Below are 24222 nucleotides of genomic sequence, written 5' to 3'. Positions count from 1 at the left end.
AGTATACTACTTGCATGCATATTTGTAAGCACATAATTAGTGGTGAATATTTGTTCAATAATATAAAGTGTTACCGAAAATTTGACTTGTTGTAACCATGTGTCGATAAATTAATTTTTTTAAATAAAGGCCCAAAAACGGTCCTTAACTTACTTTAATTAAAAAAAACGAACAACTTTTATTTTATTTTATTTTTATTATTATTATTATTTTTTTTTTAATAAAAGTAAGTTAAGGACCATTAAGAGGGAAAAATTGTTTATTTTTTCTCTGTTTTTAATTAATTAATTTATTTATTTACTTTTGTTCTTAATAAAATAAGTTAAAGGACCATTAAGGAAAAACATTTTTGTTTGTTTTTGCTTTTAAAAAAAAAAAAAAAAAAATTAAAGTAGCTTAAGGATCATTAAGGGAAAAAAAAATGTTTGTTTTTTTCTTTGTTTTTGCTTCATTTTCTTCTAATTGAAATATGTTAAGGATGGCTAAGGAAAAAATAACTTTTCTTTTTTGTTGTTTTTTTTTCTTTGTTTTTGATTTTTCTTAAATTAAAGTAACTTAAGAATCATTGTGGAAAAAATGTTTGTTTTTTCTTTGTTTCTGCTTAATTTTTTTCTATTTGAAATAAGTTAAGGATGGCTAAGGAAAAAATAACTTTCTCTTTTAGTTTGTTTTTTCTTTGTTTTGTTTTTTCTTAAATTAAAGTAACTTAAGGATCACTAAGGAAGAAAATGTTTGTTTTTTCCTTGTTTTTGTTTTTTTTTTAAATTTGTTTTTATTTATTTATTTTTGGTTTATTTATTTTATTTTTTGTTTTTAACTTTTAATCAAGCATTGCATCCATACTGGACACATTTCATCATCCAAAACTGACTGTTTATTTTGCCTTCGGGTTATCTCTATGAGAATTTCCCCAAACTGTAAATTAACAATAACATGGGTGTGTAAGGTGTGTATAGAGTGCAGTGTGTATGTGGGTTTGACCCCACCTAGCGGCCCGGATTTGATAAAACGGACGCTGACGTCACATCTGGAAAACGAAACTGATACTCGGAGTTTCCCAAGAAAACCTCACGGCCAGCGGATAAACAGACGGACTCTGCGGTATTTAAGGAAAAAAGCAGCTTGATAGAGACACAGATTGTCAAACAGTGTCACATTTTAACGCACAGCTTCTTATTTAACGTTGATCTCCAGCGTGTTTATATCTGTGGAGCTCCACAAACGACCGGCAGTGAACTCAACATCAGCTGAGAGCTTGTTTTCACAGGTAAGACACGGAGTTAATGTTAATATTATATTCACGTTCACTCGAATTTCAGCTGCTGTAAGACTTTTGGTAACCGTAAAAACTGTATGTGGGGTTAATAAGGCCTGTATGTTTCACACTTCAAACCATGGGCGTTTTTTACTTTGGGACCAAATATTCAATGAAAAGAACTTTGGACGAATATTAAAATCCTGCAAGAATGAAAAATCCACGTGTTCAAGTCATTCCAGGTCAATTCTGCGTTTTTCTTTGTGCTCATATTAGAGTAAATTTGGTATTAAGATCTGCAAACTGGTCGTCACATAAAACAACTTCCTTTGGCTTAAAATAGAGAAAATAAGTAAAAAAAAAAAAAAAAAAAAAAAAAAAAAAGGAATAATACTCTTGTGTTAAATCAATGAATACATTTCAGAATTTTACAAAATAAATTAACATTTTTTTTAATAAAATATTCACAGAGGACGTCCAGATTTAGGATTGTGGTCTCTAATATTTGCTGATGTAATATATTTTAACAGTCTCCAAACAAATGTTGTTGTAAAATAACTAAATTGCGCCCCCTGCTGGAGACTTTATGAACATGAGTCTGATATTTTTAAAGTGGACTGCTGAAATGATGCAGACTCTACCTTATTTTAATCACCCTACATCTATGGTCACGTCAGGTATTCAGGGCAACAGCTGCAACATGAAAAGTCTTAATTTTTAGGATTAAAACATTGTGAGCCCACATCATAAAATGCTTTTTTGAGAGATGATAATGAGGTGATGTCTTTTTTTTGCTCCTGCAGGAATGTCTCACTCCAAACCTCTACTCATCCCGTGGTTGCGGGACAAGATCGACAGCGGAGAGTATCCCGGTGTCCACTGGAAGAACGTGGAGTGTACAGAGTTCTGTATTCCCTGGAAACATGCGCTGAGACAGGACTCCTCTCAGGCTGACGTTCTCATCTTTAAGGTGATTAATCAGCAGTTAAATGAAGTGATAACACTGAGGAACAATTAGAAAAAAACTTAAACAAGTAGATAACAAGAAGATAAATAAGTAGAGTATTTTTCTTTCTTTTTTTTTTTTTTACGAAAATGTGATCCTTTAGTTCAAAAACTTGACTTGAAAAGCAGTTGTCAGACCCTACTCAACAAAAACTGTGCTCCCCAGTGTTTTTTGATTTTGGTGATAAAAAATAAAACTTGTCATCAGTAAGGCTTGGTGTCTTCCCACAGGCCTGGGCAGAGGTGAGTGGAAACGGCCGAGCTCAGGGAGACGCCTCGGTGTGGAAGAGGAACTTTCGCAGCGCCCTGCGAGCCAAGAAGTTCAAACTGGTTTCTGACAACAAGAACGACCCAGCAAACCCCCACAAAGTGTTTCACTGGCCGGACGAGTCAGCATCAGGAGGTGAGGATGTCCCAGGTCGACTGTAGTCAAACAGCATTTAGTGTAATTAAGCTAACATGCTAATGTGGAGCTTGCCTGAGGATTATGTCAATTTTACAGGAAACTCGTCGGCTGGATCCCAGGAGATGGATGAAGCAGATTTGTTTGATGATTTTCACCATCCTGTACAAGAAGTAAGCAAAAGCACGGCAGTTAAATATTAATTCTGATTCACTTTTTTTGTTGTAAAAATATGAGCTCAGTAAGATGTGTCTCTAATATTTCAGAGCCAGGTTGATTTTCTTTATCGGCCAGATGATAACGGTAAGAAACCACACATCTCTCTGGATTTATTACATCACAAATTTGTTGGAAGAAATTTAGATTTGCTTTATTTTCTGCTCCAATCTTTGCCAGCAGACTCGGCTGCGCACCGTGACATCCTCCAGGAGTGTCTGGAGGGACTCAGCATCGGCCCTGAACCAGGTAGACTCAGACTTTCCCTCCTCAGCGCTGCACAACGAGCAGAAAACAAGAACCTACTTTCTCCAAACACTTTCTCCAACTTTTCCACAGAGGGCATCGCAGGCTTCGAGCCTCCTCCCGAGCAACAGCAGCTAGACATCCAGGCTGTGATTGGTGCACAAGCGTTTCCTGGGCAACAGCGGTATCCAGTAAGGATCGAGGGTGCAGTAGTGGAAGCTGGGTTGCCAGAGCAACCAGGGTGTCCAATGGAGGGAGCCGTGGGAGGGTCATGTGACAGGGCGGAACAGTTCCTGCAGACTATGAACCAGACCAGGGATGGAAACAGCTTCAGTGAGTTGATGGATGACAGTGAAAGCAAAGGGATGTTGAACAGAGTGTCCAAAATGATGTGACAACAATAAATGGGTTATTTTCTGACATTTTGGAATAAATCAAACATGTTTAAAGTGGTAGATTATTAAAATAAGATCTTTTTTTTTTTTACACTTTTCTGCTTTAGAGACTCACTTCAAGGTTCTGGTGTACTACAGAGGGGTGAAAGTGTCTGAGCAGATCGTCAGCAATGAAGCTGGATTTCGTCTCGTCTACAGGTGATTTTAAAAAACAGCTTCTGACTGAGAAAACCTGGTGTGTACACTGCAAAAAACTGAAATCTGAGCAAGTGATTTTATCTTACTTTCAGGAGTAAATGTCTTTATAGTAGAGATAGACCGATATGGATTTTTCCTTATTATTTGTAGCCAAGGAGGCCGATAACCGATATATGAAGCTGATATTAATTTGCAGTCAAAGTGCAAATATTGGTGTCAAAATTTTGAATAATGCAAACTCCAACACTTAACTTCATTCAAATACATTTAAGCATGATCTTATTAAACAGCTCACAGGTTTAGCAACATCTTTTATAAAGTTAAATGAAAACTTTAAAAAACACTTTAAAAAACAAATAGCTAAAGTTTTCTACAGCAAATAAAGTTTTCAAAAATGTAAATGTAACTGCAATAGACAAAGACAGACAGCGGAGCGGCTGCATCAGAGCCACAACAATGTAATTTTAAATTTGTTTCTTACTGGCTGTCAAATATATAAAAAAAAGGCAGATGCCGATATGCTTCAAAATGCCAAATATCGGCCCTGATAATCCGCCTGGCCGATAATTGGTCTATCCCTACTTTTTAGACTTAATATGAGCCACATTCACCTGACCAGTCCAGAAAAATGTCTTATTTCAAGTTATTTAAAGACAAAATGAGCTCTGAATTGCAGTAGCAAGTTAAAAAAGAATCAGCCAATGAAACAAGAGAAAAGTTGCTTGGATTAAGACAGTATTCTAGTTTTACGCAAATTTTTCTTGTTACAATGGCAGATTATTTTTACTTGTTTCAAGCAATTCAGACCTCATTTTTGTCTTTAAAAAACTTAAAATAAGACATTTTTCTGGACTGGTCAGGTGAATGTGGCTCATTTTAAGAGTAAAAAGGCGATATTTACTTCAAATAGGACAAAAATACTTAAGAAGATTTCATTTTTTTGCAGTGTAGTGGAGTCATTTGTTTATTTGAATGGGACAGTGCACATTGATGAACATGTTAAAACATGTAAAAATGCCGGATTGTAGCTTGATGCTTATTTCCATCCGTAGTCCCATTTACATAAAAACATATTGAGACAGTACAACATTACATAGTAGGGATAAAAGAAAAAAAAGGAGCAGTATTAATGTAAAACAAGTATTGGCAGTGAAAGACACCAAAAGAAAACAAATAAAAACACAGACCATAATATACAGACAGGTTAATTGCAATGCAGGTTGACTGTGGGTGGAGAGCTAGCCCACAGGTTAGGGCAGGCTTTTTACTTTCATGTAAATAAATAGAAGGATTTTCACTGCAAGTCATTAGCTTCTCTTTGGTAATTAGCCAAACAGCCTATCTTAGGATAAAGACAAACTTGTTCTGAGATGCTCTGAATATATCTGCTGTTTCAGTTTGAATCTAATGAACTCTCATCACACCAGGCCTGGACTTAATGGGACAGGGTACGATCCGGAGTCAGGCCTCTCCATCATCTCTCTGCCGAGTCTGGGAGCCATGCCGGATCAAACCCAAGCCAGACTCACCCAGTGCATCCTGGACAACCTGGGCGACGGTTTGGATGTCGGGGTGTCGGGCCCCGTGGTCTACAGCCAGAGACGAGGAGACATCAAAGCTTTCTGGAGCCTCTCCAAGCACGACACGAGCAGACAGATCCAAGAGGTTTCCAAGCTGCATCCGGTACCGCTGTTTGAGTTCAGAGACTTTATACGAGGTCAGTGAGATGAGCTTTTTAACACATACAGTGGGGAAAATAAGTATTAAACGTGTCAACTTTTTTCTCATTACATTTATTTTCAAAGCTGCAATTCAAACAAAATTTCTAGAGGCTGTATACTTTGGCAAGGAAATGCATCATACCACCTGAAATCTGTCAGTAATTATTACCTGAACTTCCAATTAGTGCAAACCAACATCAGCTGGGCTAGAGCAAATTGATGGTCCTATAAAAAAAGTCGTTTTTTCACCAAGCAGTTAAATACCACACACCTCATGATGGGTAAAGGCAAAGAGCTCTCTGAAGACATTCACAACCTGATTGTTGCTCAGCATTAGAATGGAACTGGTTACAGACTTATATCAAAGCACCTGAATATTCCAGTCAGCACCGTTGGGGCCATTATTCGAAAGTAGAAGAAGCACCACCTTACCATCAACAGGCCACGCACAGGAGCTCCTTGAAGATTTCTGACCAGGGAGTCAGAAAGATAGTCAGAAGAGTACTCAACCAGCCAAGGACCACCCTGAAAGTGCTCCAGAAAGACTTGGAGGCAGCAGGTACAATTGTTACAGAGAAAACAACAGGCAATGCACTCCACCGCCATGGCCTCTATGGACGCTCAGCCTGCAAGACTCCATTCCTCAAGAAAAGGCATGTTGAAGCTGGTTTAAAGTTTGCTAAACAGCATCTTGACAAGCCTGTAGAATACTGGGAGAATGTTGTCTGGTCAGATGAGACCAAAACTGAACTTTTGGGCTGTCATACTACAGACCATGTTTGGAGGAGAAATGGCTCTGCACATCAGCCAAAAAACACTACACCAACAGTGAAGTTTGGAGGTGAAGCATCATGGCATGGGGTTGTTTCTCATCTCATGGTGTTGGCAAACTTCATATAACTGACGGAGCAATGAATGGAGCCATGTATGGGGAAATTCTTGATCTGAATCTGCTGCCATCCACCAGGATGATGAAGATGAGACGTGGCTGGACCTTCCAGCAGGACAACGATCCAAAGCACACGGCAAAGTTGACTCTCAAATGGTTTCAGAAAAAGAAAATCAATCTGTTAGAATGGCCGAGTCAATCACCTGACTTCAATTCAATTGAACATTTCAAACAAAGGCTTCTCTACTAAGTATTAGATGAGTCCCAGTTAGTGTGTTCAATACTTTTTTCCTGTGTTATTGTACTTAATTCCATATAATCATTGTTTATGGACCTGAACGTTGTGATTTCTTTTCATGTGTGGATTATTTGAGTTAATACCAATGTCTGGTAGAAATTTTGTTGAAATTGCATCTTTGGAAATAAATGTGATGAGAAAAAAGTTGATGTGTTAAATACTTATTTTCCCACTGTACCTTTACAAACATGCTGCTGGTTTGACGTAGCGATCTACCCTTTCCCTCCAGGAATACTGGAGTTCATCGAAGGTGGAGACTCTCCTCCCTGCTCTTTGTTCTTCTGCCTGGGGGAGAAGTGGCCTGACCCCCAGGCCAGGCCTTGGGACAAGAAACTCATTACAGTGGAGGTGAGTTGCTCAGAGAGGTTTTTTTTCAGATAACTTCTTTATTCTGCACCAACTCCATCAAACGTCACGGCTGTTTAACTGCCCACTCAGAAAAGCTGTCCACAGACGCACATTTTATCTCAACATTGATTGATTTAACTGAGAGAGGAGGTGGTGACAGCTGATCCCTGTGGCGTAAAAGGTTTTCCAACAAGAGCTCATGCTGTGCAGTAAAAGCCTGCACAAAAAGTCGCAGGAAACCAGCCTGACATGTGTCATTTCCTTCAGCTTTAATTCTACAGCTGTCGTTGAAATCTTTCATTACTGCGTTTGATTTCCTCCCTCTCAGGTTGTCCTGACCTCGATGGAGCTGCTGAAGAACATGGCTGTAGAGGGTGGCTCCTCCTCCCTGCGGTCTGTGGAGCTGCAGATATCACTGGAGGAGATGATGGAGCTCTAGTAACACACTGGGTTATTGCTGATCCACTTTTTAACCTCAAACTGCACCCAGAAGAAATCAGACAGTTATCACGATCATGGATTAAGGGTTTGCTGCCTCTACCAACGTCTTTTATTTTATTTTTTACACTGAATTATTGGCTTTTCAACTGTTATTTTGACAAAACAATGGGACCAATCAGTATGATTTTAAAAGATGGGAAATTTGATGCCTTTAGAGGCTTGTCTGGGATCAATGTACCACGATGCGTAAAGAAGACGTAAAGAACAACAAGTTTACCTTAAACTAGTGTTCCCAGGTCGTCAGTCTCCTCAACTATCTGTTTATTGTATGTTCCTTTATAGTAATCATGTAGTGGAAAGAAATAAAGATGGTACTAAGTCATTCAAATATCTCCTGGTGTTCACTTTTATTATCAACTAAACTCCTAATTTCCAAAATGAATCCCTAACAAAAAGTTTAAACAGGATTCCTTAAAGTAAACAAGACATCAGGTTACATATGATATGGTGTAAACAACACAATTTCAAGACATCATTCAAATAAAGAGGGCTATAAGGGATGTTATATTTTTCTTTTAACCAGTGGGGCCACATAGAAAGCTGCGTTCCCTACTCAACCCCTCATTTATTTGCAGAGGTGTCAAAAGTACTCACATTCATTACTCAAGTAGAAGTATAGATAGTAAGATCTGAAAAGACTTTTATAGAAGTTGAAGTATTGACTTGGGCTTTTTACTTGAGAAAAAGTGTAAAAGTACTGGTTTCAAAATGAGAAAAGCTTGGGCCGCGCCAAAGGGGCTTAAAGCGCATTCCAAAGGCCGTAATGACTTAAGTTTCGTTTTCGTTAAAATGTTAACGTTGAAAAATTTGGAACAGCTCGTGTTGACCAGTACAAAACATGAAGGCTAGATCATTTCAAACTAATCTAGGCTAGCCAAAGTATTTGATTACTTTACTTATACGCTACCACAACACCCACATAGTCTCCCCTGTGATTATATTGGGGAGCACCCCGCCACCCACCCCCCTCGTAAGCCAAATTAATTTTATTTTATTTTCCTGGACCAAAGCATAAGTAATTATTTCCTAAATAACTATTATTAAAGATTCCTTTAAGTCTCTTTTAAAAATTCTCTTTTAAAGACTCGCTTTTATGTGATACCGTCTTTTTGTTCTTCATCTTGTCTTTTGTCTTTTATCTTTCATTTCTATCTTACCTTGGTTTTACTGTTCTATTTCTCATTCATTATTTTATCGTCAATTTTATTATTATTTTGTGGATTAACTATACTATTAACACCATTCACATTGTCCTCTTAATACCTGCTGTCCTGTTCTCTGCTCCCAACCCCTTTTTGCCTTTTATTTTATTTTATTTTTATTTTATTTTTTCCGTTGATTGAGACTCTCATTCTATATTGCATGGGTCTTGTATTGCCGGGGATTTATATGGGTTGAAGCTTATGTTCCATGTGTGATGCTTGTGTTTGTTTTTATGTTAAAGCACTTTTAAACTTCTGTTTTAAAAAGCGCTATACAAATAAAGTTATTAGTTTATCATTATTATAAGAGCTACTGTACTTAGAAGGTGCTGTTCCCTGTTTTGTGCCAGCAGAGTGCAGCACTGAGTCTTCTTCATGTTATATGACTGTCATGATTCACAGTGTGTTCCCAGTGCGATGGTTAAATAAATGTTCTAGTGAGAACTTCACTGTGCTTTATTATTCCAACTCATTCTCAGGCAGTGCCATGTTTATACCTCTCATCCAACCACAATCCAATTCACTTTGTCTGAATGGCACATTTTATCTGGATAGGTTTTTATTTTTTAAGTTTGTGTGTGTTTGTGTTGTTGTTCTTTTTTTATCAAAGCTGAAAGGAAACTAGAGTAGCGAGGCTATTTTTAAAAATGTAGGGAGTGAAAAGTACAGATATTTGACTAAAAATGTAAAGAGTAGAAGTAAAAAGTCATCTAAAAATAACTACTCAAGTTAAGTATAAACACGCAAAAATTCTACTTAAGTCAGGTAACAGTATTTTTACTTGGTTACTTGACACCTATGTTTATTTGATGTTAACCAAAAAAAAAAGTATGGGTTTTGTGTCTAATTTGTGAAGCAATCACATGAATTTATTAACTGGTAAAGAGTTTGGAGAAATGTAACTTTCATTTCAAAATAAAAAATTTTAAATGATTCATTTCAAGTTCACACACAGAGTCTATTTAACAACCCCCCAAAAACAGCAAGATTGAGTTTTTTTTCTCTGATTTGATTTATTTTTAATTTTTTCCTCCTCCTTCCATTTATTCATATCATAACTTATTTATAAATTCAGTACAGGTTTTTTTTTTAATTTTCATTTACATGTGCGCACACATTTGTCTAAATGTCTAACAAATGTGCCAGGTGGGGGATGGGCGAGGAGTGAGGAAATGTTTTATTGACTTGTGTTGATAGTTGATCTAAACCTCACTCTGATTATCAGAGGTGTCAAGTAACAAAGTTGAAATACTTTACCTTACTTAAATAAAAATGTTGGTAATTTATACTTTACTTGAGTAATTATGTTTTATCCATTTTTTAAAATTCTACTCCTTACATTTTCTGGCAAATATCTGTACTTTCAACTCCGCATGTTTTAAAAATAGCCTCGCTACTACTGTTTCATTTCAGCTTGTCATCGTCACCAAAAAAGTAAAGACCTATCCTAAAATCGTTGAACTTGCACCATCTGGAAAGAGTGAATTTGATTGTAGATGGGTGAGATATATAAACAAAATACCATTCCAACACCTTATTGATTTGTAGCAATCCATCACATCTGCACATGACACAAATCACGCCACACCCAGCAACAAAAAAAACAGATGTATGAAGCAGAGTATGAAGCTGTGTCTGTGGCAGAGACTCAGGAGGGGGATGAACTATATGAGCTCTCTGCTCCTGTGGCACAGCCTGTGTGAATATTTTTGACACCTCAATCTGATAATAAATAAAATATCTGATCACAAAGAAGAGGGGTATTAGCTTTCTGACACATTTCAATCAGTTTCCCTGATCCTCATTTTACTGAATTTAAAAAATGTAAAAGCTGGATTTTTTAAACTTGGAATAACTGAGCGTAACATCACTGTTAAAACATCTCAGAAAGTTTCACTAAAAATATCTGTGACCGTCAGACTCCAGAAACTGGATATGAGGGAAAATCAGTGAGTATTAGCCACGTCTTAGCTCTCCTTTCCCTTTTCATCGCCGTCATGGTCTGACCCGGACTCTCCCGCCTCGGTGATGGAGTCCTCTCTGAGCCCCATCATTGGGACCAGCTTCCCCTCGGAGTTCACTCCCATTGGCTGGATTATCTTATCCCTGCAGATTCATCAAAGCACATAGACAACATTTTCATTTTCATATTTCAGTATTTTCTGGACCAACTGAGGAAGTTCGCCGCCTTTTCAGAGTTTTATTTTTAGCACCATCTGTGAGGGGTCACTCACAGACTCTCACTGACCTGGACAGCTTATTAAACAGCATGATCAGCCTCTTGGCCTCCTCCTCCTTCTCCTCCTCCGTCATGCCCTCCATGGGATCCGGCTGCTCCGCCTCCACCCGCCCCGTCACTGGGTTCACGCGATCTTTGACCTGAAGATACTCCTCGGTGTCTGAGTCCGAGTCGCTCGAGTACTGTGTGTCAGAACGGAGGGTCACGGACGTCTGGCCTCCCAACAAACCCCTGGTAGCCAGCAGGCCTGCTGCGTTCCCGTAGCCGGTGTACTTCACAAAGCGTCTCACTGAGAGAAGAAGGGAGGAGGCAGAAAGAGGGATAAACATCGGCTGTTGGAATATTCAGCCTGATGTGTTGGGATCTTGTGCAGTTACCGTTTTCCTTGCAAAGGACAAAAATGAGGTCAGCAGCACAATGTTTGAGATCTGTGTCCAGATGAGTCATGAGACGGATCAGCCGACTCTTCACTGTGGAGCCATCCTCAGGCCTGTGCGACACGTCTCTCAGAGGAGGCAGGATCTAAAAAACCAGCAGGAGACATCTGATTTAATTTGACATAGAAGAAACTTTAACGTGTGTTTAATCTGGGTTTTGGTTTTTACATGTTTCCTGACGTAACGCCGCGTTTCTCTGTGGGCTCGGCAGCTCTCTGTCAGCAGGTTGAGGACTGGTGTCAGCTTCTCTTTGACTCTGTCACCCTGAAAATGATCAAACAACGCTGCCTCAGAGTGTTTCAGTGAAAGGAAACTGTTATCAGAAACAAAACGATCTTCCAGCTCAGCTTTTCAGTCGTCCTCACCGACTCCAGGCGTCTCTCCATGAACAGCAGCAGGATGTGAACGCAGTCCATGTTGGCGCTCTGGCTCTGCTGGGAGTCTGTCTGCTGAGGAGGCGTGAGCAGCACGTCCAGACACTGCAGAGGCAGCGCTGACAGCAGGTTGACGGTGTGACTGAGACACAACCATAGGTGAGAGAAAGAGGAAGTGGTTCATGGAGAATATTTCCTCGAACTAAACTGAGAGCTAACTTTTTAACTCCATCCTCACTCTGCTGTGCTCACCTCTGCAGTTCATCTGTATCATCTGACAGCATGCATTTCCTCATCAGGCAGAGACGCAGGATGGCCACCAGGTGGCGGTAGAGGGACGCGTCTTCCTGAGGGGAGAGGCATCAACACATTTGACAACAAAATTAAGTTTAAATTGCCTAAAACTAGTAAAAAAATTCTGCCAATGGAGTAAGACAGATGTTACTTGTATTAAGCAAATTTTTCGTATTCATTGGCAGTTTTTTACTACTATTTTCAAGCAATTCAGACCTCATTTATGTCTTTAAATAACTTTGAATAAGACATTTTTCTGGACTGATAGGTTAAATGTGGCATAATAAGATATTACAACTTAAAACAAGACAAAAACACTTGATACGATTCAGTTTTTTGCCATGTGAAGAGAGGACGATCTGATGCAGCTAGTTCATATTCCCTCAAACATCACTTCCAAGGCCGATAGCACTACTTCCTGACCCGGGGTCACTGACCTCGCTCGGTTCCTGCCTGTGAGCGCTGTAGGTGATGTTGAAGAGGATTTTGAGGATCTCTATGATGCGCTGTGAGGCTTCCAGTGAGATCGGTGCTGCTGCTGGGCCCAGCTCACACTCATACTGGTTTTTCCACTGAGCCTCCAGGCTGCTCTCCAGAGCTGCAGTGAGAATGGACACGCCTCCCTCCTGTGGGATAAAGAGCTGCCGTCAGTTTAATCTAACCTCAAAGGGGAAGTGTCAGAGAGTGTGTTTGAGGCTGTCACCTGCTGAAGCTGAGTCCTGAGCTCAGGCCGCAGAGCCGTCATGAGAAACATGAGGCGCAGCTCGTAAAAGTGAACACTAGAGGGGGATGAAGAGCTTGTGCTGGACGACAGACGCTGTGTGAGGCCACACAAGAGCCTAATGGGAAACATTAAAAGATGGTGAGATAAAACAAACAACGCTATGATCAGCACTTTGCTGTAATCTCACCTGAGAGCACTGAACCTCTCCTGCGCCCAGGTGCTGTTGTACACCACGTTACACAACACCTTCATGGCCTCTTTCCGCTCCATCTCCCCTCCTGACCGCTCCTCTTCTTCATCCTCGTCTCCGTCCATGGCGCTCTCTCTGCGGTCCCTCTTCCCACGCTCCAGAACCTTGTGATGGTCACCAGTTTGGTGCATTTCGTTGATGCTGGGCCGGTGGCGCCCGCTCCAGCTGATGCTGTCCAGGTCTCCGCTGTTAGCAATGCTGACGTCACTCTTGGCGTCCTCTTCGAAGGCGGGGTACTCCTCGTGTTGGTCACCTGCTTCAGTGTCGTCTCCGTCCACGTCAGTGCGGGTCTGCGGCAGTCTGGCCTTCGCAAGAGAAGCAATGATGCTGTCATAGAAATCAGAGTCGGGGTCGCTGCCTTCTTCAACTGCGTCACTTGTGGTCAGCCCGGCTACTCTCGCCAAAGTGATGAGGGCGCTGTCAGTCACCATGGGGCCCAGTACCTTTTTGTCCCTAGAGAGGATCCTCAGGGAGCGGAGACACAATCTCAACACCTGACTTTTCATCTGTGTTCTTATGAATCTCACGAGGACAACAGCTAAGTTCTGTAAAGAGGGAAAAGAGAAGATTTAGTTTATAATTCTTCCTAAAAGCGACTCTGGTTGCGCAGATTGTTCTGGTACCTGTCTGAGGACAAGGTCTCCATCATCCTGGTCGTACTCGTCACAGTCTGAGTCAGAACCACTGCTCTGTCTGACTTTATTTTTCCTGAACTGGAACAGAAGAGCATAGATTGTTGAATACTCAGTAACAGTTTTTTTAAGTATGTTGAAATGCTGACTCGGCATTTCACATGCAGCAGCACAGTACCTCTTCCAGTTTCCTTTTCTGTTGGATCCAGGCAGCAGAGGAGAGAAAATCAAATCAGGACATCTATTTATTTGGTGAATAAAGAGACACTACACAGTATTTATCTCCTAGCTCCAAGTGTTGAATGGATTATAATCCAGCATGTAACAGTGTCTCAGTAACTCTGCCTGTGCTCAATCTGTCTGAGTGTACTCCAGGAGAGGATCAGGGACGACTTATACAGCAGAATTGTTGGGGAGGGGTGAAGAACATGGACATTCAGACTTACTTTCCTTCGCTCCTTCTCCTCTGCATCAAAGAAGAAGCACTGTGCGTACTGGGGGAGAAAGAGAAAGGCAAAGTGAGGCGGAAACTGTCTGTAACAGCATGACACAGTGTAAGAGCGTGAGTTAGTGTTACCTCTTTGTTGAACTCCTGCAGCTGTGACTGAACACCGCTCACATCCCCCTGCTTGATGCAGCAGATAATCCCGTCCAGGTCCACCACCATGCTTACTGCACGTAAACACACAGGGACAGGATTAATCTTACAGGCTATAATGAAATTACAGTTACACAACAATAATGACAGGGATGCTGATGACACCAGTTTAAAGACATCACAATAAAATATTAAAACATGTCAGAAAGTTTCTTAGAGTTTGGAAACAAAAAGCTCATAAATGCAACACATTACTTCTGTATTTTTCTACTTATTCATCCTCAGCTGCATCAGTTTGACAAAAAGCAATTAAAGGCTAACTCTGCGACGCTCAGTAATAAGCTACAAACACACAGTGAAAAGCCTGCAGACAGATTTAAGGAGTTAAACTGCATGTATGTGAGGAAACTTACCTGTGCTGATCACTTTATCGACTTGGTACAGAAACAGACGAAGCCTCTTAAACCAAAGTTTGTCCTCGAGTGTTTACGTCCACGTTTGCACAGTGAACTCTGCTCCGACTCTAAATACGATGAATTCTCTTGCTCCTAGTTACTTTTAATGCACTCGGTGCATCTCCCTCTCCTCTCTGTCTGTCTGTCTTTCTCTATTTAATCCCAGGGAGGTGCACGACTCATGGAGTGGTTATGGTTATAATCCACTAATGGACTCAAAGCTTATATCTCTGTGTTGACCCTTTAACCTACAGGTTTTCTAAACACATCTCCATCTTTTTCCCCTCAGCTTGAATCCGTCACTGTCGACATGAAATCTCTTAATGGCTTGAGAATCACCGGCAGACATAAGGAGACATTAAGATCTTAGTTTTATCTCAGATCTGAGGCAGTTGCATAACCAAGCTGCAGCTTTAAATGGCTGACGCATCTGCACAGTCACCTTGGATAACTTTTTCCAGCAGTTTGTTATGAAACTATACTCTGACCAGACACTTTATTCAGCACACCTGTCCAACTTCCCGTCAACGCAAATTTCTAATCAGCCAATCACATGGCAGTAACTCAATGTATTACGGCATGTAGACATGGTCAAGAGGATCTGCTGCAGTTTAAACCAAGCATCAGAATGGGGAAGAAAGGTGATTTAAGGGACTTTGAACGTGGCATGGTTGTTGGTCTGAGTATTTCAGAAACTGCTGATCTACTGGGATTTTAACCCACAACCATCTCTAGGGTTTACAGAGAATGGTCCAAAAAAGAGGAAATATCCTCAAATAACCACTGGTTACAACCGAGGTCTGCAGAAGAGCATCTCTGAACGCACAACACGTCCAACCTTGAGGCAGACGGGCTACAGCAGCAGAAGACCACACCGGGTGACCCTCCTGTCAGCTAAGAACAGGAAACTGAGGCTACAATTCACACAGCAACACCAAAACTGGACAATAGAAGATTGGAGAAACGTTGCCTGGTCTGATGAGTCTGGATTTCTGCTCCACATTCAGATGGTAGGGTCAGAATTTGGCCTCAACAACATGAAAGCATGGATCCATCCTGCCTTGTATCAACGGTTCAGGCTGCTGCTGCTGGTGTAATGGTGTGGGGGATATTTTCTTGGCTCACTTTGGGCCCCTTAGTACCAACTGAGCATGGTTTAAAGTCCACAGCCTACCTGAGTATTGTTGCTGACCATGTCCATCCCTTTATGAGCACAGTGTACCCATCTTCTGATGGCTACTTCCAGCAGGATAACGCTCCATGTCATAAAGCTGGAATCATCTCAGACTGCTTTCTTCAACATGACAATGAGTTCCCTGTACTCAAATGACCTCCACAGTCCCCAGATCTCAATCCAATAGAGCACCTTTGGGATGTGGTGGAACGGGAGATTCTCATCATGGATGTTCAGCCGACAAATCTGCAGCAACTGTGTGATGCTATCATGTCAATATGGACCAAACTCTCTGAGGAATGTTTCCAGGACCTTGCTAAATCTATGCCACCAAGGATCAAGGCGGCTCTGAAGGCAAAAGGGGGTCCAACCTGGTACTAGCAAGGTCTACCTAATAAAGATGTTGGGCAGGCAGTTTTTTAATGTGGTACATGAGTATGGCCACATGATGGAGCTATTTCACAGCTGAGTCAGTCTTATTATAATGCCCTGAAGGTTATTATTGTCTTGCACAATATGTGTATAAAACTTTCCATTGCATGACAGTGGTAAAATTTAACTCTACCATAAACTCCACATGGTTTTAAGTCAGCAGATGCATTATTCAGGATTTTTCTCAGTAAATGATGTTTTTGTTTTCAACCTACTTCACAGGATCGTACACACTGTGCTATAAAGATAAAGACAAAGTTTACACACTTGTTTCGAAGTGTCTGGAGTGCCTCCTGAGACGTAATGTGTGAGAAGACGTTGTGTGAGTGAACGGCAGGCTTTCCTGGCAGGATGCTCGCTCTTGTGCCCAGTGGGTAAAGGAAACACGGCCGGGAGGGTGCAGAGGCCGGCTGGTGGTCGAAGGTTTACAACAACAGGATGCACACTGCGTCAGGGGTAGTGGGAGAACGGTCTTCTCATGGAAGTGAACCTTTATGCCTTAAAGATAAATTAGGGTGCTTGAGATGGAAGATATCAGCAAGCCAGAGCGAAGAGACACTTCTGACCTACAGCGACCTCTGAATGACGTGGAAAAAACCAGGCGACTTTCCTGATGAATCAGTCCAGGACGAACGGCTTTAATCATCCTGACAGGGACACGTCACGACTCGCTGTCGTAATATCTGGGACACTACATAAAACATGCAGACTAATCTCAACCGTGAGAATTTAAGTCCTGCTAGGAATAATCAGTTATTCACAAGGTAAAGAGGAAATTGATGTTTGTATCTCCGACAGGGGACAGATAAATGACTTGGCCATTCCATTTTATCATTAATATCTGCAAGGTGTAGAGGTAATAAATAAACCATTTTCTTTCCTGAAAAGAGAGTTTGTTCTATCATTTTTCCAATATCCAAAGAAAGAGCAGTTATCGTGCAGCTTCCTTTCTTTCTTTCCTTTTTTTTGATCATGAGCAAATATTTGAATAGAACAAAACCAATGCATGAACAAAAGTAAACAGACAAAAAATAAAACAAAAACACAACCAAGGAAATTGTCAATTGCATATTCAAAATAAGAAGAAGTCCTTATATCTTTTAAAAATCATGTTTGTATATTTTTTCTTGAACTGCTCTATTTTGGACATTAATTAGCATTGCTAGCTAATGACCCCACAGCAGTTTGAAGCATGCTGGGACCCGGTCATTGCTTGTGTGTGCCACTTTTCCCTACTTCTAATACATCAACACATCAACACATCATTTCTGAGCAGAAAATGTGGCTCTCAGCCAGTCGTCTCTTGTTTTCTGATCATCTCAACAGACCAAAATAAAAAAAATCAAGGTAAAACATGGCGTCTGTTATGCAACCTGATCTCATGAGGACTTTACTTTGGAATCGAGGTTTCTAAAGAAAAGCTGTTTCCGTGAGTGCATTGTGAAACTCCAGTTTAAAAACTACAAAGCAAACCTTTAATGTCTTGTGCACTGGGAGGCCCAGCATGATCAGACATAAAATAAAACATAACTAGAAAAGCAACCAGAGAGAAAAGACCTTCACAGAGCATATTGTGATTGTCACGCAACACTTCAGTCCGACTTTAATGTTATACTCCCTTTCAGCAGACTGTCTGCTACAATTTGCTGTTACTTGCAGATTTGTACGATAATTTGTTTCCTGACAGAGTTGAAAATTATTATGACTCAGAACATATTTCATATTCCAGATTTTAGTATCTAGAATATTGCCAGGATCTGGATCGTACTTTCACATCTGTCAGAAATTGTGGTGACATTGTCTTGTATTGTTTTGCAAAGCAATCCGACCACTTATGGTGGAGTTATATACACATATGGTGAAAACGGCTCTATCTCATAATGTTAAAGAATCCTTTAAAAAAGTCCTGATACTTCAGGACAAAACAATCAAGTTTCAGAGAGCTCCATAAGTGCACTTCTCTAACTATTATTCTTAATCACTTAATATTTTGCTGAATAATTTGTCAACTTTTTCCTTTTCATACAACTTTAAAAAATGATTTGGTATCTAAAATATTGAAACAATACATAAAAAACTCTAAAATACGCTGAATTTACCTCCAAAAAAGACAAACGAAGCAAAGCCCCACACTTGTGGAGCTTGACCTAAGCAGTATTTCTTCAAATAAACCTTTGCCAGTGAATAATCTATAACAATATTACAATTTTTTTCTGTTTAATCCCGAATTCATTGACCAGACTTCTCTTTTTACCAGGATGCTCTTCCTGTCGTAGTAATGATGACCACTGGCACGTAATTTCTGCTTTCACGTGTGTTGTGACATTTTATGAGTAGATTACTCATTATTCATAATTTTATATGAGAAATTGTGAGATGCATATCTCATTCCACTGCAAACGCTCTCTTAGGCACGCGCGCGCTTGTCATGACTCAGTGCGCTGCTCTGACTACACAACCTGCCCAGATGGTGACAGGAAGGGTAAACAATAGAGTCTTGAGGGGAAGCTGTGATTCAGTGAGAAGGAGAGAAGCTGGAAGAAAATTAGTGCAAGGGTTAGAAAACATTAGACATGACACTGGCTCCCAAGGGAATTCCTGTGTGAACTAAGATTAAACATTACGTATTTTTGTGTTTTTTTTGCACTTGGACGTGTGTTGAACCTAAAACGCTGAAATTTTCACACCAGATAAAGTTATGGAATTCAACAATCTGCAAATGCATTTTCTAAATTTAGTTTACTATCTTTGGGGGAAGACCAAAAAGTGTTTTTGGAAACACTGTGTGTGTGGGAGGGGAGGTTGGTTGAAGGACACTTCAGGAATAACATGCAGATGTTCGGAGTGGCTCAGGGGAAAAAAAGGAACAGGAAAAATGAGGCGATAAAGAAAAGCCTGGAGGAGAATCGGGTTATTTTGGGCTCTGTCAGCTTCCTGCAGGTGATGGGGATGAAAGAATGATTTCTGGAACAATTGCTCAGCAGCGAGTGGAGTAAGAGAGCTGAGCGATGGAGGAGGATGTGGAGGAAGGGGGGTGCAGAAAGTGGACTTGAGAATCAACATAAATTTTACAAAGGGTGTGAGGTCACGTTGAGTTTAGGTACAATAATGCTGCCAAAAGGTTGTTTACGCTGGAGTCATAGCGTCAGTAAATAAACAATTAAACCGCCACGCTAAGTGATCACGAGTCTGGGTGAGGCTTTGCCAGAAAGACTACGTTAGAGACACACCCCTTCACCCTGCCACAACACTATAAAGGACCAGAGGTGGAGAGGGATGTCAGACTTTACATCAAACCATCAACTAGACACTTCGAATGGTCCCCTCAAAAAGCCACAGCAGACTTTCTGGAAATCTTGGTGGTGAGTTACATCCTGACTTCATGTTTCTGAACAACAGCTGTCATCTTTTATTAACCTTTCTTTTTCTGTAATTTGGTGCTAAAAGCTTGTACACACAAGTAAAAACTTTTATGGGTGTTTAATAAGAAATAACTTTGGTTAGGAGGGTACGCTCTTCACAGCATCACTAATGGTTTCTCTGCCACAGGCCTGTGAGGTATGGAGATAGCTGTTCTGCTGCTTCTGTTGCTGATTGTGCCTTTGACCACCGCCTCACCACTTAGACCACCTCACAGGTCAGTGAGGACATCTGTAAATATACCGCTGATGATGGATGTGAAATACTTACAAATGGATTCTGTATTGAAAGAAATCATGAATATCAAATTATCTTTTTTCTTCCTCCCATAGGGGAGACACAAACTCCGTCCTCCAAGAGGACGCTGTCGAGGGTTCAGCAGCTGAAAGCTCAGAGGACACACAGGAGCAGCACGCTCGGGCCCTGAAGATCATCCCATTTCATTCTGAGGACAAACATGTGGACCTGGAGCCACTGAAACACAGGTGAGAGCAAGACCTCAACCATCTGTTGATGCGCCCAGAGAAAACTTTATGTGAAATCACATTTAAAAGCAAAAGAAATGTGATATCATCAACCAAAACTCAGGGTTACTTCAAGATTTCATCTCATTTTTATTTTCTTCTGCATCGACAGCATGGGGTTGAAACTGCGTCCAAGGCGTTCACCTCAGCGCGGCTGCCAGCTCGGGACGTGCCAGCTCCACAACCTCGCCAACACTTTGTACCACATCGGCAAGAAAAAAGACAAAGAGGAGTCGAAAGGGGCCAGTGACCCCCAAGGATTTGGCCGATAGGGGTACGGGGAAAGGAGACAGATTTGAAGGAAGAGGAGGACGGTTCTCAGATATATTTATACCAACAATCTCTCTATATGATCGCTGTGACTGGTACTTATTGTGGAAGGAAGCTCTGTCAGCACATAAAATGTGGATATGCTGCGTTACTTATTTACATTACTCTTGTAAAATATAAAATCCTCATTATTTATATGAAATGTTTAATAAATATTTTATTTCAACGAGTTTCCGGAGTTGTAGTTTATACATATGTGGATAAAAGCTCAAGGGAAATTTATGTGGCTGCTGTAGATCATTAACTTTGGGATCATTTATTCCCTTCTTCATTCAAATTAGGTTGTAAATATTTCTGCATGATTAAATAGGACTGTAATTGTCCTTGATGTCGTCCGACACTTGTACTGTTTGAAATCCAGGTCTTAAAGCAGGATATTTTTAGCCAACAGGGCTCTATTACTCAATGCACAAGCTTGTCAGTGTACTACAGTGGTGTTAAAATGTGTGTGAGAGCTTTTTCTCTCCAGTGAGATCTGATGAGAGGACTATAGTAATGCTCAGTACACACCCCAGGTATGCACTCTTTGGTTTTAGCTGGCCCCTCCTTTATTTTCACATTCAGGTTGTGTATCTCTGTAAAAAACCACACCCTCACCTGTTTGCTGTTTCTGCTCTGCACACTGTGCCCTGAAATGGCATTCCCATAGTTTTGGGGCACACTCTGTTGCACCAATTTAAGAAATGAGCTTCATCACTGGAAAATGGTGAGAAAGAAAGCCTGAAGCCTTTGCCTCCATTATCTGTCACTGTGAGGCTCACAGAGAGGAAGACAACAATGAGAGACACAGGAGGAGAAGGAGGAGGCGGCGGGGACAAAATCAGTAAATCTGAGAAAGATCAAGTAAGTGGGGTTTCTGTTACACTGGGGGGTTCACAATCACAGCAGCAGCGACTACATGAAAATAAAAGAGTGTGTGAAGTTGAGATGAAAGTTGTGCTGGGTCACAGTGAGGAGCGCTGCTTCACAACGTTTCCTCCTCTTTAGACAGCAGCTTATCATGTGTTCGTGGGGTAATACGATACTCACAGTTTAGGCTCTGTTCCTGGAAAACCAAAGGGACTCGGCATGGAGCTGTGTGTGTAAACAGCAACGCATGTCGACCCACCAGAAGCGCAGTCCGGCTTCTTTCAGTTCTTGTCATAAACACCGCGGAACCCGGCGGAAGTTAAGCTAGCTCGACACATTCAACAGTTGTACAAACGGCTAACAATACGCTGCTAATTAATTAGTCGATAATGTCGACTGTTGGAAAACTTCGCGGGGTTATTTCAAAGCACAACCTTTATTTTAACGTTACTCAACCAGACATGTCAGAATAGAGACAACAGAAGGGCACGCCTTGTGTTTGGTCTAATACAGTTTTGATAACATTAGCTAGCTTAACTTCATTACATTTAACGGGAGCGTTCCACATCTTCTGACAACCGTTAAACAGTTAAAAAATCAAAGCTGTATGCGACCAACACAGCCGTTAATGTCATACTATCTGTATGTGGCGGCTAAAAGTGACCTAACATACGTCGTCACGTCCAATAACTTCAAACCATAAGCTCAGGGATAAATGACTTCATCAATAATCGCTTAATTCCTTGATTAAGGTGTGATAGCCTGAAGACGCTGATATTGTGCCTCTGGCAAACTGTCAGATGCCACTGGCACAACTAAATGGAACGGTGCCCTAATTAAATCAGCTGCAGGAGCAAACAAAATATGAAGACTGATTTATTTACTTAAGCTATTGGAATCAGATGAATGTTATAGTAATTATAATAAATTTTATTTGTAAAGAACTTCTTTTCAAAGGATCTTTAAGGTCTAAAGTGCTATCCCTTACAAAAAAGAAGCATACTTCAAGTTCATTTTATGAAGTATACTGAAGTAAAGGTAAAGTGTATTTTTCAAGTACACTTTTTACAGCAAGTGTACTAATATTAATATACTAGTAGTCTACTTACCATTGTACTTTTTCAGTACTTACTGGGACTAAATCGGCCCATTATAGTTTAAAAAAGTATTCTATAAGTATTTTTTTAGGTTAAAAGAAGTAAACTTTGAGTACACTACTAGTTTGTATTCAAGTTTTATTTTGTTCTGTAAGTATACTACAACGAAACTTACACGTATACTTTAAATTTACTAGTTATATACTTCTAGCACACTTTTCAGTTTATGAAAGTATACCGCGAAGTGTACTGCTGGTACACTTTAAGTCCACTAATTATATGATAGTAGTCTACTTTTAGTTCATAAAAGTATACTAAGAGAATACTAAAAGTATGTTTTCAAGTTAAGAGTAGTAAACTTTGAGTACACAGCTAGGTCATATTAAAGTTTTATTTGGTACTGCAACAATACTACAAGTATTCTGCAAGTATACAACTTATAAACTTACAAACCACTGTGTAGTCAATGAAAGTGCACTCTGAAGTTTACTTCAAGTTTCAATATAGTAAAAAAAAAATTCAATACGCTGCTAGTTTAATAGTTTTTAAACTGTAAGTATACTCTGAAGTTCTTCTTAAGTGAATTTAACATCATACTTATATTTGAGTTTTTATTTATTGTTTTCGAACCTAAAAATAAAAGAATAGAATAAGCACAGAATAGAATAGGCGCAGGTACAACCCAAATTCACTTGAACGTTAGGCATGTAAGTTTGAGTACTCACTATACTTTTCCTTTGTATGTCTTGATCAAAAGGTTAAGTATATGCCAAATACACAGACTTTTCCTTATACTTCTCAGTTAAAGCCAAGTATACTTAGACTTTCTTTATACTTTTAACTATAGGTTAAGTATACTTAGACTTTTAAATATACTTTTAAGTATAATCTAAGTATGCTTACGCATTACTTTGTTAAGTATACCTGGGATAAGTACATGGAAAGTAAACTGAAAGTGTACTGTCTTGAAAATAAGTATACTAATAGCATACTTTAATAAACTTCTTTTTTGTAAGGGACACTAAAGTTACATGTTTTGAGTAGGAGCCTGTGTGCACACATGAAACACACTCTCATGCTCCTTCCCATGAACTGGAGCTGAAATTACAGCAGCTACTCAGAAGTCACAGTCAGGTGTTAAAGCCCAGCATACCTCACCAAAGTATCACCAGGTTTCTCTCAGAGCCAAAGTCAACTGTTCTTTCTGGAGAAGTTTACTACACGCTGCAGTCAAATGATTTCCAGGCGTACAAGGGTATGGGAATTCAACCTCCTTTCGCTTTATCTGTCTGTGAACTCTATTTAATGATCTGTTCAATATTTTCAGAGCTGGATCCCCAAAATCATCAAGAAGAGAGTATGCACCACCTTTGTAGAGGATTCTTTCAGGTACTGTCTCCTCTGTGTGGCACATTCCTCAGTGATAGCGATGTCTCTTTGTTGACTGTGGGGATGCTAATGAGATGATCTCTTTTTTTTTTCCCCACATATCACGTGTCATCCTGTCACCTCTCTCAGTAATGGCGCTTTGTGTCAGTGTGGGGGGGCCAGAGATGCTCACGCTTCCGTGGCCTTGGGTGACTACTTCAGCTCAGCCATTGTCAACCACTGGGACAGTGCCCAGCACTCGTCTGAATACCCAACTGATGCCTTTGGAGAGCTGCAGTTTGCAGGAGCAAGCAAGAGACACAGCTATGTGGGTGCATGACAGATTTT

At 40.3% G+C, this 24222-nt stretch overlaps 3 protein-coding genes across 5 annotated transcripts in view; 2 read left to right on the top strand and 1 right to left on the bottom strand.

The window, feature by feature from the left end:
- Positions 1-1021: 1021 nt before the first annotated feature.
- Positions 1022-8008, top strand: irf3 (interferon regulatory factor 3). Of its 2 annotated transcripts, none has more exons than XM_074663076.1 (11): positions 1022-1267; positions 2059-2225; positions 2492-2663; positions 2763-2836; positions 2930-2966; positions 3063-3128; positions 3219-3458; positions 3628-3718; positions 5146-5435; positions 6856-6974; positions 7303-8008. In XM_074663076.1, the coding sequence occupies exons 2-11, from the start codon at positions 2061-2063 to the stop codon at positions 7411-7413; spliced, it is 1365 nt and encodes a 454-aa protein (XP_074519177.1). In that variant the 5' UTR covers positions 1022-1267; positions 2059-2060; the 3' UTR covers positions 7414-8008. The 2 variants fall into 2 exon arrangements, with proteins under 2 accessions (XP_074519177.1, XP_074519176.1); XM_074663075.1 differs by having other exon boundaries at positions 3060-3128.
- A 1463-nt stretch (positions 8009-9471) lies between these two features.
- LOC141785028 (chaperone Ric-8A) lies at positions 9472-21903 on the bottom strand. Of its 2 annotated transcripts, none has more exons than XM_074663097.1 (13): positions 21590-21903; positions 14205-14299; positions 14074-14121; positions 13619-13708; positions 12933-13540; positions 12725-12860; positions 12459-12647; positions 11980-12074; positions 11719-11869; positions 11522-11617; positions 11294-11438; positions 10926-11205; positions 9472-10783 (listed from the first exon to the last, which is right to left on the bottom strand). In XM_074663097.1, exons 1-13 carry the CDS (start codon positions 21702-21704, stop codon positions 10645-10647), a joined length of 2187 nt encoding a protein of 728 aa, XP_074519198.1. In that variant the 5' UTR covers positions 21705-21903; the 3' UTR covers positions 9472-10644. The 2 variants fall into 2 exon arrangements, with proteins under 2 accessions (XP_074519198.1, XP_074519199.1); XM_074663098.1 differs by lacking the exon at positions 21590-21903 and adding an exon at positions 14639-15175.
- LOC141785026 (transient receptor potential cation channel subfamily M member 4-like) overlaps positions 21203-24222 on the top strand; it is a 21128-nt gene continuing 18108 nt past the window's right edge. The window contains exons 1-3 of the mRNA XM_074663095.1: positions 21203-21403; positions 23834-23895; positions 24025-24202. Of these exons, the coding sequence (XP_074519196.1) occupies positions 21338-21403; positions 23834-23895; positions 24025-24202 (306 nt within the window). The 5' untranslated portion in view covers positions 21203-21337. The remainder of the gene's footprint in view (positions 21404-23833; positions 23896-24024; positions 24203-24222) is intronic.

This window comes from Halichoeres trimaculatus, unplaced genomic scaffold, assembly GCF_033239565.1.
Source record: "Halichoeres trimaculatus isolate MK-OKI-2021-1 unplaced genomic scaffold, fHalTri1.1 fHalTri1_scaffold_23, whole genome shotgun sequence".
Lineage (NCBI taxonomy): Eukaryota > Metazoa > Chordata > Actinopteri > Labriformes > Labridae > Halichoeres > Halichoeres trimaculatus.
This window is presented reverse-complemented; position numbering and strand designations above follow the sequence as displayed.